Below are 16,712 nucleotides of genomic sequence, written 5' to 3'. Positions count from 1 at the left end.
CCATCATTAAAGTTTTACAAATGTTTTAAGAGTCCTTGAATATTGTCTCTGATTCTGAATATGTATGCCTTACTGACAAGCACACCACTGCCCTTTTCTCTGAAAACCCCCGTGCTCAAATTCTTCTAGAAATCTTCCACGGGACCTTTGACTGCCATTACCCCGCACACACACAAGTTGCTCCAGAGCCACACAAGGCTCCCCCTCTCCCCACTATACCACCCTTTCCCTGGCTCCAAGCCTCTCTCCAACTCCACTACTGTCTTCACAGATGCCTCTAAGACCAAGTTTACTTATATTGCCTACTCTCCCAGCCGTGACTTGCCAACCGTCTACTGCCAAACCCATCCCGATCGGTTCAGGTGGGCGAGATACTAGCCATCCTCACTGCCTTCCAACACCACGGCAATGAGCCCGTCAACATCTTCACTGATAGTCAGTACGCCCTGCAAGTTTGTTCAGTTATTGCCCACGCTGTTTTCTTTCCACGTGACAAGCCCATTGATCAAGCACTCCGTGCCTTGCAGCGAGAGCTCGAGCTCCGCACACAGCCATAGTACATTTCTCATATTCACAGCCATTCAGGGCTGCCCGGGCCTCTAGCTGCAGGTAACTCTGCTGCCGACCAAACTGTCTCCACCCATACAATAGCCACTGTCAGAGACTTGGTCAATCAAGCCAAACTTCTCCATTCTAAGTTCCACTTTTCAGCGGCCTCACTTCAACGTCTTTTGCCAGGCCTCCCCAAGGAAACTTGCAAGCATTTGGTGCACGCCTGTAAAACATGCGCCCCCTTCTTGCCGCTTGAACTGTTGCAGCCACAAGGGGTCAACCCTCGCGGCCTCAAGCCAAACTCCCGATGGCAAATAGACGTCACCCATGTGCAGTCATTTGGGCGCCTCAAGTATGTCCATGTCACAGTCGACACCTTTTCTCACCTTTGCTACGCTGTCCCCTTACCGGGGGAAACAGCCAAGCATTGCATTAAAGCATTGCGGCAAGCCATCTTATTCATGGGAGTCCCATGGGATTTAAAAACCAATCCAATGTCCACATAGAAGAGGTGGTATTGGATTGAGAAAAGTGGACATGGTGGACGATGGGTATGGGGAAAGGCAGGAAGAGATGAGAGGTGGAGGTGTCTTTGGGACATGGAGCTGCCCTGGATGGTGCTTCAGAGGCAATCACCGGACATTGTAAATCCTCACAGGGCCCACTGGATGGAATGGAGGAGAGTATGGGCCATGATGTGGACCATTGACTATGAGGTGCAGAGGTGCCCAAAGATGTACTTACCAAATCCAATGGATGTGTCATGATGATGGGAACGAGTGTTGTTGGGGGGGGGGAGAGGGGGGGTGGGGAAGCGGGGTTGAATGGGACCTCACATATATATTTTTGATGTAATATTATTACAAAGTCAATAAAAAAAAAAGAAAAAAAAAAAAAACAAAACCAATAATAGGCCTGAGTATCGCAACTCCTCATTCGCTGCATTTCTCCAGCTCTACAACATTACTCACCACTTCAGCATTCCATACAACCCCCAGGGGCAGGCTATAGTATAATGCATCCACCGCCAGCTCAAAGTGCAAATTCAATAAGAGAAGAATCTACGCCCACATAGTCAACCAAGCGACATTATCACTGCCTGCCTCATTCACATAAACCTCCTCTCCTTTAATAAAAACAGTCTTTCCCCCCTCCATAAGCATTGGGGCCCCTCCTACACACCAACAGTTGCCCCGATGGTGTTTTGGAAGGACCCAGAAACAAACAACCGGCACGGACCCAGTCCCCTTCTCACCCAAGGCAGAGGGTTTGCTTGTGTCTTTCCAGAAAATGCCTCCCAGCTGCTCTGGATCCCCGAAAAAAAAACATCAAACCTGCCACCGGCCAGCAGCAGGTTCCAATGACAAATGATGAGAGCACTCGCCCATCGGATGGAGAGGCTAAATATGGCCGCAGATCTAGCTCATGACACCCTCCTCCTTGGACAGCTAGTACAGCTTGCTTTCCGCGCCTTAGCTTCAAACAAAAAACCTAAAAATCTACACTCTCTCCTGCTTTTCATGTTAGCTCTGCTCCCCTCCACTACGGACCAGGCTAGTATAAGCCATCAGCCCTTTAACTGAACACTCTCTCTTTGGCAGCAGGAAAAGCTCCTCGCTAATAACATTACTGTGGGTGCTCCCTCCTTCACAGTGCACATATGTAATCTTGCCAACCTTCCTTTCGCCAGTGGTGGTTCCCTTCAAGACATTACACACAATACTCACTGGTGTTGGTACAGCTCACTTACAGGCCTTAATGGCCCCTATAATCATGAAGTCTCAGGCTTCTATATTTGTCCTTCCACGGCCAGAGGCTGCCATGACCCAGCGCACTATTACTGCCCCTCCTGGGGGTGCAAAACCATGGCCCACGGATGGTCGGGAGCTCCCAATAGGGACCCCTATCTCTCCTTTTCTTTTAAAGATAAAGGTCACTAGGGCAGCATCACACTCACTGTCAAAAACCCTAAAAATGCAGGCTGGCTACAGGGCCGCACCTGGGGAGCCCGACTTTACATGAGCAACTATGATTACGGTGCCTTTTTCATTATAAAGAAAAATTCAATCCGCACACAATCCGCCGCCTTGGGCCCAAATCAAGTTCTCAATCCTCCCCACACACGGCCTCCCCCTCCTCCCTCTGTTTCTCCTTCTCCTCCCGCTACCACCTTAAATCCTTCCATCACTAGGTATCCTCCCCACCGCCAAACCCTGCCACCCCCCAACCCTCTTGTAGCCCTCCTCAACGCATCATTTATCTCCTTAAACTTATCCCAGCCCAACCTTACACAACGTTGCTGGCTCTGCTTCTCCGCCGCGGCTCCCTTCTATGAAGCCTTAGCTACCAACAGCGCCTATCGCGCCTCCCCAGACTCCACTGGTACCTCTTGCAATTGGAACCAAACAAAAAGAGGACTCACCCTCCGATCAGTTTCCCAGACTGGACTCTGTATAATAAAAATCAGCGGCAAAGTTCTCCCCTCCATGCAGTCCCTCTGCAGCCTAACTCACACCCCTAATGCAGCCGCTAAGTTCCTAATTCCCCTTAATAATACCAAATGGCTATGTTCTTCCTCCGGCCTCACTCCATGTCTCAATGTTCAAACCCTTAACTCCACCAGCGACACCTGTGTGCTCATACTCATTGCCCCCCGCGTTCTCTTTTATACTGATAACCAATTCTTTGACTCCTGGCAGCACTTCAGCTCCCCGCAGCACGAGCAGAAACAGGAAGTCTTCACCGCCATCACAATTGCCACCCTTCTAGGTCTTGCCAGCGCAGCCACTGGAGCTGCAGCTCTCAGCCTCCAAGATAACTCCTTTTCAACCCTTAGGCAAGCTGTCGATGCAGACATCGCCCGCCTTGAGACTTCCATGGCCCACCTTGAAACATCTCTCAACTCCCTGTCTAAAATCGTTCTCCAAAACCACAGGGGCCTAAACCTCCTCCTCCTAAAAGAAGGGGGGCTCTGCACAGCATTAGAAGAAGAATGCTGCTTCTATGCTAACCACTCTGGCCTCATTCGAGATAACCTCGTACAAGTTAGGGAGGGCCTCCGCAAGAGAAAGCAGGAACGTGAAGCCGGATGGTCTTTCCCTTGGGGGCTGCCCAATGGAATCCTTTCTTACTTTCTCCCCTTTCCAGGCCCGCTCCTCACCCTTGTCCTCCTATTAGCCCTAGGACCCTGGATCATCAGGTGAACTGTCCAGCTTGTCAAAAATCAAGTTAACTCTGTCCTTAGTAAGCCCATCCAGGTCCGGTACCAGCGAATCCGCACCACCGACGAAGATGCACCAGGAGTCTCCATTAATTGCCGTCCTCCCCAAATGGCCAGCCGCCTCTCAACGCACCCAAGCCCCAGCTCCCCTGCCCCTACCCCTTCTCACCACCCATCTTAACCCCTTACCCTTACCCTTTCCCCTCCCCCGCCCTGTTTATCTAAGGCCGCCAACATTCCATCGAGGCGCTGGACTGGTTAGCCAATGACGGGCAACGGGATCGGCCCGCCAGTCAACCTAAGGCAGGGACATGGCCTTTTGCTGCCGCGCTTCCCCATGACGGGTAAGACTGGCCACCTGTGTGGCACGGGCATTGCCCGGCTGGGCGCAATCCCGACCTAAGACAGGCACAGTCCCCCTCCCTCCTCAAATCAAGCTTTTCGGAGGAGCTTAATAAAAACAAAGGGGGAAATGTGGGAGGAAGGGCGCCCGGCTTGCCACAGTAGCAAACGGTGCGGCAAGAAGTGATACCGCCTCTGCCCACTGAGCCTAGATAAGGTGACCACGCCTGACTAGGCCTTTGCTGCTAGCGGCTGGCCGGCGCTGCCCTCCCCCTTTCTATCTCCCACCTAGCCCAACATCCGGCCAGCTCTCACTCCCCCTTTCCCCTCCCCTATTCCAAACCTCTCAGCTAGCCCTCCCTATATCTTACTCCTCCCTCTACCCAACCCTATATAACCAAGTGTACTTCCGTAATAAAGCAGACCTGTTCTTGCGCTCAAGCGGTCTCCGTGGTTTTTCCCCAACCGCGCGTCCCCCACGCCTGGAGAACTGGTGCTCCCTCTTGGGGCACCCCCCGCCGGTGGTTTAGCAGGAGCAAGCCCCCCCGACTCTTGGGCCCGAGCGAGGACGAGACCCTCACGCTCAGCCACAATAACTCTTTACAATACCTTGTTTATAGGATTTATCTTTGTATATTTATTTAATATATATGTTCATGTATGTAATATATGTCTTACAAGAGACTATAGACTTCATTTATTTTTATTTATTATTTAGTACAGTGATACTAATATCAGCTGACTAACTGAAAATGAAAATAAAAGGCACTCCAACTTTATTCTGACAACTTGTCCCATTTAATCTATATGAGCAACAATAATTAGGTACAGAATTAGAAATTGAGGAACAGGAAGGAATGAACAGAGAGGTTTAGGGAAGGTTTGGGATATAGTCATGTTTGAAATAACTTCAAATGAATGCATTTCCACTTTCATACATAGACTCTTGTTTACTGTGGTGGTAGGCAGTGGGGGTTGGAAGCTGGGGAGTTTGAGGGTGAGGAGAATTATCCTCTCCTTCAGGAGAATGCAAAGAATATGGGAAACCCAAACCCAATGTGGTTGTGCATGATTCTGTCTGATGCATTTCCTGGCTGCTCTGGAAATATCCAAGAGGAGACAAGACCTACTTCTCCCTCTACCACTTGTCTTCCCATTCCCTATTCCCTACCTATCACCACTTCTCTTCCCATCACTCTCTTTTCACTGTACTGTCTTTCCTTCAAATTGCTGGCTGAATTGAAATAACACATTTATCATGCGAAATCCAAACTTTGGGCAAAATAACGGGAATGCAATGAGGAAAGGACTAATGTCACAGAGTGTAAAAAGAATGTCCAAAACTACAAAACAACAGTGGTTTGGATTCAGCATTGACCTCTACTAATATAGAGTCAGAATGAGCTTTTCAAATACTGAAAAACCACTGAATCAGTCACTCCTCCACAGAGTTATTCTATCTTTTCTCTCCATATTTGTTTTAACCCATGGTTTTAACTTACAACCAAGGCCTGTTTCCAGGACTAAGACTAACAGTTGAGCTTTGTAGATGATACAGTATATGGATCCCTCTGTTTCACCCATAAGAGAACTGCCTCAGGTCCTAAACAGAATCTTTTTCCTTCATTCAACTTCTTTATATTTCAGAAGTCACAGGATGCCATCAGAAACCACGTGGATGCACCTTCCCCATTTTTAAACAACTCCTAAACTATCAAAGCAAGCATTTGGAAGAATAATTAGCTAATAACTCAAGTCAAGATGAATCAGTGCCAGAGTGAGGAGAAAGAGAAAAGAAGGAGAAGATCAGGAGGAGGAAAAAAGAATAGGGAAATAAAGACTGAGGGACAGGTCATCATCAGTATGGTCACATAAGACATCTCCTTAAAAAAAAAAATCCCACAACCAATCCAAGGTCCACAGAGAAAATGTGGCATTGGTGTGGGAAGGGTGGCCATGGTAGCTGCTGGGTGCGGGGAATGGGAGGAAGAGATGAGATGGGGAGGCGTTTTCGGGACTTGGAGTTGTCCTGTGTGGTGCTTCATGGACAAGTACGGGACATTGTAGATCCCCCCCAGGGCCCACTGGATGGAACGTGGGAAAGTGTGGGCTATGATGTGGACCATTGACTATGGGGTGCAGCGATGCCCAGAGATGTACTTACCAGGTGCAATGGGATGTGTCATAATGATGGGAGAGAGTGTTGCTGTGGGGAGAGTGGGGGGTGGGGGCGGTGGGGTTGAATGGGACTTCATATTTTTTGAATGTAATATTTTTTAAAAAAGAATAAAAAAATAAGTAAAAACCTATCACAGGGAAAAAAAAATCCCCAGATTTCAGCAAATAAGAACACAATTCCCACTTGCTTAGCACACTAGAGGATGGTAGAAAGACTCAACAAATGCTGAATTGAAGAAAGAGAAAAATATGAAGGACATTTCTGCTTCAGACTTGCCAGTCCATTCCCATTCACTCAGCTTGGGGAGTTGCCCAGGGCAGTGACTCTTATCCTTCCTACCTCCCACCAGAGACAGCAGCAATGTAACCCCACACACTGGGAAGCAGGTTCACAGAGACCAAGGACTAAATACAAGGACTGCTGAGGAATGCTGCCTACAAAAGGGCTCCTAGGAGGAAAAAAGCAATAGTGAAGTAAATCTATGCGTGAAACATGCTGGACACTTTTCTGTTGACTGGACCACCTAAATGCAAAATGGACTTTTCTGGAGTGACCCACCTTTCTGGATTGACCCCATCTGGTTCCCCTGGGAAGGATATCCTACTGGGGAAGAAATCAGGCAAAAAGGGGATATTAAACTGAACTTCTATAAAAGAAGGGGGTCCCAGAACTTAAATGAGTATGAAAAATTGGGCGCTGAGTGAAGAAGGGAATTCAAACAAATTATAGGAGCTGGGGAGAAAAATTCTGCGAAAACACAAGCAGAAAAGATTAAGATTACTAGAGACGTAACAGAGGAAAGGAAGTTTTCTCCCGGAGGTGAAACAATTACCCAAGAAGTGTTAGCTTTAAAATGGTACCTCACACCCAGGGCAAAAATTAGATGAAGAAAGCTGCGAAAATTGGATCAGTTAAACCCACAGGCCACTCTAAGGGTTTGAATAAGTTGAAGCAAAATGTCAAAGAAGAGCCTTAACACAAAGGCAATCAACAATAAAGCCCTAAGCAAGTGGAAAAAATTAAGCTTCAGAATTAACTCATCCAGATAATCAAATGCCTGCACATCAGCAAAAATTACAAACAGTAATAAGAAACAGAAAACTATGGCTCAATCAAGGGAACAAATTAAAACTTCAGAGGAGACTCAGAATTTGGAAAAAAAATCAAAGAAGTTAAAATAAATCTATAATCAATTCAAGGAGATGAGGGAAAATATAAAGAGATAAAAATATTAAGAAGACAAAGTGTGAGCATAAAGAATTTTAAATTATAAAAAGAAACATCATGAATTATGTGGATAAAAGTCACAATAGTAAAGGTTAAAAATACACTAGAGGCATACAGAATCAGCAAACTAGAACATAGTGCAATTGAAATCATACAGTCAGAAGAACAGATGGAAAAAAATTGAGTGGTGTGTCAGGAATTTGAGTAACAGCACAGAAGCACACAAACATACATGTCATGAGTATCCCAAAAGAAGAGAAAGGAAAAAGGGCAGAAAGAATGTTTGTGGAAATGATGGCTGACAGTTTTCCAGTTCTTATGAAGGACATAAATGTACATGTTCAGGAAGCACAACAAACTAAAAATAGAAATAAAGCCTAATAGACCTACTCTGAAACACATAAAATCAGAATGTCAAATGCCAAATATAAGGAGAAGAGTCTCAAAGTGGCAAGGGAAAAGAGACTTATCAAATACAAGTTATCCTCAATGATAATTGGTCATTGTGCTGATCAGAAATCATGGAGGCAAAAAAGCAGTAGTATGATATATTTAAGACACTGAAAGAGGAAATACTGCCAGCCAAAAATTCTTTATCTGGCAAAACTGTTCTTCAAAAATGATGGAGAATGTAATATATTAACAGATAAATAGAAAGAGTTTGTCAAGAAGAAACCTGCCCTGCAAGAATTACTAAAGGGTAATACTGCATATTGAAAGAAATACTGCATATCGAAAGGAAAAGATGGGAGATAGTGACTTGGAGTAGTGTGGTAAATGAAAATTATCAGTAAAGGTAACTAAAAATGTAAATGCAAAACCAATATTACTGTATCTTCAGTAAACAACTATGCTCTTTAATTCGTATAAGAATCAGAATAAAATTAAAAAATAAAAAGGCATATTTCCTGATAAAGAATGTTTAAAACATAAAGTCATAAAGTGGGACAATACAGCAAAAAGAGAAGAAAACTAACATTGGGAGCAAAGGGCCTATAGGCTATTGAAGCTCAGTTGATATCTTTTCAAATTAAAACATTATAGATGTAGATTTTGTGATAGAAACCCCAGGGTAACCACAAAGAAAGTATTTCAAAAATATACAGAAATTGGGAAGTGGATTTGGCCCAATGGATAGGGCATCTGCCTACCACATGGGAAGTGCAAGGTTCAAACCCAGGGCCTCCTGACCCGTGTGATGAGCCGACCCACATGCAGTGCTGAGCAAGGAGTTCCATGCCACGCAGGGGTGTCCCCCGCGTAGGGAAGTCCCATGTGCAAGGAGCGCGCCCCATAAGGAGAGTCACCCAGCATGAAAAAAGTGCAGCCTGCCCAGGAATGGCACCGCACACACACAGAGTTGATGCAGCAAGATGACACAACAAAACAAGGCACAGATTCTGCTGACAAGAATACAAGAGGCCACAGAAGAACCCACAGTGAATGGACACAGAGAGCAGACAACTGGGAGCGGGGGTGGAAAAGGGAAGAGAAATAAATTTTTAAAAAATCTTTAAAAATATGTGTGTATACAGAAATGAGTAAGGGATCAGCCAAATATATCACAAAAGACCAACTATGCAGAAAAGAAGGTTGCAATAAAGGAAAAGAGAGATCAAAGAAGCATATGACTTATAAAAACCAAAGGAATAAATGACTGAAGTAAGTACTGCCTTTATAATAATAACACTGAATGTTAATGGGTTAAATTCCCCATTCAAAACACACAACGTGGCAGAATAGATAGAAAAACATTATCCAATTATAAGTTATTTATAAGACATTCACCTGAAAACCAAAGACACAGATAGGTTGAAAATTAAAGGTTGGATAAAGATATTCCATGCAAATAGTAACCAATAAAGACCTGGGATACCTAAAATAGACCTTAAGGCAAAAGCTGTGTAAGTAAAATGGACACTATATATTAATAAAAGGGGCAATCCACCAATGAAATAACAATCATAAGTTTTCATGCACCTAGCCATGGAGTCCCCAAAATATATGAAATAAATACTGGCAAATCTGTAGAGAGAAATAGGCACCTCTACAATAATAGTTGTAGACTTCACTATACCATTCTTATCAATAGATAGAACATCTAGACAGAAGATCAATAAGGGAACAGACAACTTGAATAATATAAATGAACTAGACCTAACAGACATATACAGAAAATTGCACCCTCAAACAGTGGGATGTACACTCTTCTCAAGTGCACATGGACAATTCTCCAGGAGAGAACACATGTTGAGTCACAAAACAAGTATCAAGCAATTTAACAATATCAAGGTTATACAAGGCATCTTCTCTGACCATACTGGAATGAAGCTGAAAATCAATAATGGGTGGACAAATGGAAAATATACAAATACATGAAAGTTAAATGAAACACTCTTTAACAATCAATCGCCCTTCAAAGGAATTGCATGGGAAATCAGTAAATATCTTGATACAAATGAAAATGAGAAGTCAACATATCAAAACTTATAGGATACAGTAAAAGCAGTGCTGGAAGGAAAATTTATATCTCCAAATGTTTAGGTTAGAAAAGAAGAAAGAACTAAAATCAAAGACCTCTCTATACATCTGGAGGAATGAAAAAAAAAAAGAACAAACTAACCTGAAAGCAAGTAGAAGGAAATAAATAACAAAGATTAGAGAAGAACTAAATGAAACTGAGACTAAAAAATAGAATTAAGAAAACCAAATTTGGTTCTTTGAGAAGATCAATAAAATCACAAGCTTTTAGCTAGTCTGAAAGAAAAAAAATGAGAGAAGGCACAAATAAATAAGATCAGAAATGAAAGGAGACACATTAGTACTGATCTCACAGATATGAAAGGGATCATAAAAAGATACTATGAAGTATTGTATACTACAAATTAGACAATCTGGATGAAATGGACAAATTCCTAGAAACACACAACCAACCTACATTGACTCTAAAGAAATAGAAGTCCTCAACATTCAATTACTAGTAAAGAGATTTAATCAGTCATTAAAAGTCTCCAAACAAAGAAAAGCCCAGAACCAGATGACATCAATAAAATCTACCAGTCACTTCAAGAAGAATTAATGCCAATCCTGATCAAACTCCTCCACAAAATTTAAGAAGAGGGAACACTACCTTGCTCATTCTTTGAGGTCAACATCACACTAACACCACAGTCAGATAAAGATACTACAAGAAAGGAAAATTGTAGACCAATTTTTCTTATGAATATAAAGGCAAAAATATTCAACAAAACTTACAAATTGAATCCCTCAGCACACTGACAGAATTATACACCATGATCAGGTTGGTCTTATCCCAGGTATGCAAACATGGTTCAACATAAGAAAATCAATTAATATAATATACCACATTTTAAAAATGAAGGGAATCAACTACATGATCCATCTCTATTGATGCAGAAAAGCCATTTGACAAAATGCAGTGACCTTTCTTGATAAAAACACTAGGAAAATAGGAATAAAAGGCAATGTTCTCAACATGGTAAAGGGCATATATGAAACACCTACAGCTAAAATTCTACTTAATGGTGAAAGACCAAAATCTTTCCCTTTGAAATCTGAAACTAGGCAAGGATGTCCCTGTTGCCATTGTATAGGGACCTCTAGTCCTAGACAAGAAAAAGAAATGAAAGCCATCCAAATTGGAAAGAAGTAAAACTTTCATTATTTGAAGATGATATGATCCTACATAGAGAAAGTAACGACAAATGTACAACATAGCTACTAGAACTAATAAATACTCTCAGTAAAGTGGCAGGGCATGAGATCATCATACAAAAATCAGCATTGTTTCCATACATTAGTAATGAGTGTTCTGAGGAGAACACCAAGAAAAAAATTCCATTTACAATAGCAGCTAAAAGAATAAATAATTTAGAAATAAATTTAACTAAGGGGTAAAAGGCTAATACACAGTAAACTACCAAACAAAAACAACAAAGAAAGACCTAAATAAATGGAGGGACATTCCATGTTCAAGGATTGGAAGACTAAGCATTGTTAAGATGTCAATTCTACCCGAAATGATTTACAGATGCAATATAATCACAATAAAAATTCCAACAACCTTCTTTGAAAAATAGGAAAAAAAAAAAACATATATCAAATTCATTTGGAAGGTAAAGGAGCTCTGAAGAGCCAAAAATTTCTTGGAAAAGAACAAAGTTGAGGGACCCACACTTATTGACTTTAAAGCACATTACAAAGCCACAGTGATCAAAACAGCAAGGCACTGGCACAAGGATAGACATTTTGATGAATGGAATCAAGTTTGGAAATAGACCCTCACATTTGAGGCCAGTTGATTTTATCAAGGGTGACAAGTTCAGTCAATTGGGAAAAATAGTCTCTTCAACAAATGGTGGTGGGAGAATCAAATATCCATGTGCAAAAGAATAAAAGAATACCACTATCTCACACCATAGACAAAAATTGACACAAAGTCAATTAAGTAACTAAACATAAGAACCAGGGCTATAAAACTCAAAGAAGAAATTGTCGGGAGCATCTTCAGGATCTCGTGTTGGGCAATGGTTTCTTGGACTTTATACCCAGACCACAAGTAACAAAAGAAAAAATAGGTAAATGGGGCCTCCTCAAACTTAAAAAATTTTTTGCATCAAAGCGCTTTGTCACAATAGTGAAAAGACAACCTAGTCAATGAGATAAAACATTTGGAATCCACATATCTGATAAGGGTTTAATATCCAAAATATATAAAGAAATTCTACAACTCAAAAATAAAAAGACAACTCAAACAATGGGCAAAAGAAGAAATACAAATGGCTAAAAACCACATGAAATAATGCTCAATATCACTAGCTATTAGGGAACTGCAAGTCAAAAACACAATGAGATTTCATTTCATACCCACTAGAATGGCTACTATTAAAAAAAAAGAGAAAACTATAATTGTTGGATGGAATGTGGAGAAGTAGGAATATGCATTCATTGCTGGTGAGAATGTAAAATGGTCCAGCTATTGTGAAAGACAGTTTGGCAGTTCCTCAGGAAGCTAAGTATAGAATTACCAAATGATCTGACAATCCAACTTCTAGGTATATACCTAGAAGAATTTAAAGCATAGACTCAAACAGATATATGCACACTGATGTTCATAGCACCATTAGACACAATTGCCTAGAAATGGAAGCCACCCATGTGTCTTTCAACCAATGAATGGATAAAATATGGAACATACATACTATGGAATATTATGCTGCCATAAAAAGGAATGGAGTCCTGATGCATGTGACAATATGGATGAACCTTGAGGACATTATGCTGAATGAAATGAGCCAGATAGAAAAGGACAAATATTGTATTTGTCCTGATATGAATTAATTATTATAAACAAACTCAAAGAGTTAGAACCTAGAATATAGGTTGCCAGGGAATAGGTTGGGGTTAGAAAATGTCAAGTTGATTTTTAATTTGGGTAGAATTTCTGTTAAGGTTGATTGTAGAGGTTTGGAAATGGATGGTGGTGATGGTAGCCCATTATTTTTATTGTAATAAACCACACTAAATTATATAGGTCAATGTGTTTAAAAGGGAGAAACTTTAGATCATATATGTTACTAGAATAAAAATGAAAAGGTAAAACAGTACTGTATAATACAGTGAATCCTATTGTAGATGATGGACTGTAGTTAATAGTATAAGTCTAAGAATGCTCTTTCATGAATTTTAACAAATGTTGGACACTAATACAAGGTGCCTAATAATAGGATTGTATTTTAGTTTGCTTGACTGTCAAAATGCAATATACCAGAAATGAGTTGGCTTTTACAATGGGGATTCATTTGTTTGCAAATTTACGGTTCTGAGGACATGAAAATGTCCAAATCAAGGCATCACAGGCAATCCTTTCTCCCCAAAAACCGGCTGCTGGCAATCATCGACAACTTTGTCAGACGGCAAAATGCATGGCAGAATCTGCTGGTCTTTCCCTACTCTTCTGGGTTTTATGGTTTCAGCTTCTGGTTTCCTTTGGCTTTCCCTCTGTTAAAATTCACTTTGTTTAAAGGACTCCAGTAAGAAGATTAAGATCCACTCTGGGCCACACCTTAGTGGCATAACCTGATATTAGGCCTTTAATTGAAGTAACCTAATCAAAGATCCCACCTACAATAGATCCACACATATAAGAATGAGTTAATCTTAAGAACATAATCTTCTAGAGTCCATTCAGCTTCAAACCATTGCAGGTGGTATGTAGAAAAACACGCCTAATATTAACTATGTGCGATAGTTATTAGTACTATTTTAGTAAATTTTCATTAATTATAACAAAGGTAATTGTTGTTAAAAATTAGTGCAATTACAAAAAACTGCTATCATCATTTGTATATATTCCACTCCAATGCAAAGTGTTGGTGTTGGGGTGGTGTATGGAGTCCTGTATTTTATGCATGATTTATCTGTAAACCCACAACTTGTATAATTACCAAAAAAAAAAAGTGTTTAAGAATGAGGGACAGAAGGTCCAGGCTTTTATGTCAACTGGCAAGAGATAATCCTTTCTGAGCTGAATAATGTAAGTCTTAGCTTCCTCATCTGCTAAACGCGACAGTGACAATATCTGTGTTTTCTATCACTCAATGTTTTTATGAGAAATGCACAAATGTCTTTTGCAAACTGTGCAGTGCTATTCAATTGTTATCTACTGATACCTCTATCACTTCTGAGGAAGAAAGGCCAGCTGCAGTAGCCCCTTGCTTAGGGAATATTTTACCTCCTTATTTCTCAGACTGTATATCAAAGGGTTCAGCATGGGAGTGACCAGGTTATTCAGGATCTGAACAGCTGCATTAAGCTGGGGATTGGGGGTGGGCTGCAGGTAGATGAGAACCACTGGCATAAAGGAGAGGAGGATAGCAGTGAGGTGGGCACTGCAGGTGGAGAAGGCACGGCGTCGGCCCTCTGTAGATCGGATTTGAAGAATGGAACAAATAATGCAACTGTAGGAAGTGAGGATGAGAAGAAAACAGCTGAGCGGCATGAGGCCCACACTGATGAGTCCCACCATCTCCAGGGCTGAGGTATCTGCACAAGCCAGCTTCAGCATCACTGGAATATCACAAAAGTAATAATCCACCTCATTGGGGCCACAGTAGGGCAATTGGAAGGTGAGAGTGGTTAGAAAGATGGCCTGAATACAGCCAAAAAATGAGGTCCCCATGGCTAGGAAAGCACACACTCTGTGGCTCATGATAATTGTGTAGCGCAGAGGGTAACATATGGCAACAAAGCGGTCATAGGCCATCACTGTGTATAGGAAACACTCAGTGCAGCCCAGGAAATGGTAGAAGAAGAGCTGGGACACACAGCCTGCATAAGGAATAACTCGGCTGTTGCCTGACAGGTAAAATAACATCTTGGGAGAACTCACAGAAGGGAAAAATATGTCACATACAGACAGCTTGCACAGGAAGAAGTACATGGGAGTGTGAAGTCGAGTGGAGGAGATAATTGCCAGGAGGATGAGTAGGTTGCCCATCAGGGTAAAGATATAGAAGGACAAAAACAGAACAAAGAGCATGATCGTGAGATGCTCTGTGTGTGGGATGCCCAGCAGAATAAATTCAGTTACCACAGATTTATTCCTCATCCTTGACAGATCGTTCGACTTCAGAATAGAACACAGGCTCCAAAGTTTGAATGCTGATGTCAAACCAAGTGGCTCTCTGATGGATGTGTTGGCTTCATTTACTTACAATGAACAATCAACCTTTTATGTAGGGACACATCTATAGAAAAACATAGGGACAATAAAAATTTTTCATTATATTCTAAAACTTTTTAGTTTTGTTCAAGTTGAATTAGGCTTACTACAGCCATCTTCCTCATAGATTACAACTGAAAACTCTAGATAAAATACACACACGCACACATAAAAATTTCTGAGAAATCTGACAAGTCATCAAATGAAGACAGATTGGGGAGAGTAGTCAACATCTAGAGAAGAAATGATACTTATCTAGATGTGAGTTTTCCTTTTGTTCCTCTATTGTCTTTTGTGGTTTTGAGCTGAGGGCAGATACCTATTATGGTATTGCGTGATAGATGCTCAAAAGGCTGAAACTCCAATGAATATTTTAGCTTAAATAAAAGGAACTCCCATGATAAAAAAGTACAAAGGAATCCATTTTTCCCTCTTTCTTCTTTTTTTTTTTTCATTCATATTAGCCCAAATGACAGGCCCAGTTCTGTAACTGTATGGTAGCAGCCTGAGTAGTAAAAAAACCTTGAAAAACACTTCATTCTCTGGATAGTGGATCAGAAAAATGGGGTCTCTGAATAGAAGAGTATATGTGGGTGTGTGGGTGAATTTCTGTCGACAAGAGTTGAGGAAGTTGCCTAGACTGTGACTGAGCTGTCCCTGCATGGAATGGACCCAAAGAAGCAAAGGAGACTTTGAGAAATTAACTGCAATTTAAAACACCACCCAAATCTCAAACTAACCCTTGAGACCTGAACTACAACTTAAAACATTACTCAGACTCATGCTAATCCTTGAGAACTGACCTATAAAATCTAAAATGCAACTCATGTCTCAGATTAACTATTGACTGGCACATTTGAAGAACAAACACAACACAGCATATCAAAGTCTTTGAAAATTGAACTGACATTGGCAACACTTCTTAGGATGGCAAGAGGACTTCTTGTCTGATGCTAACAAGATTGATAATCTCTTTAAACAACAAACACGCAGACACAAAAATGTTAACAAGATCCAGGATCTAAACAATGTAGTATCAGGAGTGTCCGAGATGAAATCTAAAATTATTCAACATGCAAAGCCAAGAATATAACCAGTTTGCAAGAAAAAAGATGATGATCAACTGATGCCAACCCTGAGAAGACTCAGACATTGGGTTGATCAAACAAAGATATTAAAGCTTCGATTAAAATTATACTCCATGAACTACAGATAAATGCACCAAAAATCAATGAAAAAAAGAGCAGATGTAGCTCAAGTGGTTGAATGACTGCTTCCTATGTGTGAGGTCCAGGTTCTATCCCTGGCACTGATAAAAAAAAATTTAAAAAAAAACTTTCATTGGGGAGCAAATGTAGCTCAAGTGGTTGTACACCTGCTTCCCATGTACAAGGTCCTGGGTTCAATTCCTAGTACCTCCTTAAAAAATAAAATGAAAAGTTAAAATT

At 41.3% G+C, this 16,712-nt stretch overlaps 1 protein-coding gene across 1 annotated transcript; it reads right to left on the bottom strand.

Moving 5' to 3' along the window:
* Window positions 1-14,217: 14,217 nt before the first annotated feature.
* Window positions 14,218-15,150, bottom strand: LOC101431763 (olfactory receptor 10D1B-like). Its single transcript, XM_004469285.1, has one exon. It carries the CDS (start codon window positions 15,148-15,150, stop codon window positions 14,218-14,220), a length of 933 nt encoding a protein of 310 aa, XP_004469342.1.
* Window positions 15,151-16,712: the final 1,562 nt, after the last annotated feature.

Source organism: Dasypus novemcinctus, chromosome 27, assembly GCF_030445035.2.
Source record: "Dasypus novemcinctus isolate mDasNov1 chromosome 27, mDasNov1.1.hap2, whole genome shotgun sequence".
Lineage (NCBI taxonomy): Eukaryota > Metazoa > Chordata > Mammalia > Cingulata > Dasypodidae > Dasypus > Dasypus novemcinctus.
The sequence above is the reverse complement of the archived record's forward strand: the minus strand, read 5'-3'. Positions and strand labels throughout refer to the sequence as shown.

Bases quoted from the DNA above. Each gene is read 5' to 3' on its own strand.
- LOC101431763 (XM_004469285.1), bottom strand. From the start codon at position 15,150: ATGAGGAATAAATCTGTGGTAACTGAATTTATTCTGCTGGGCATCCCA.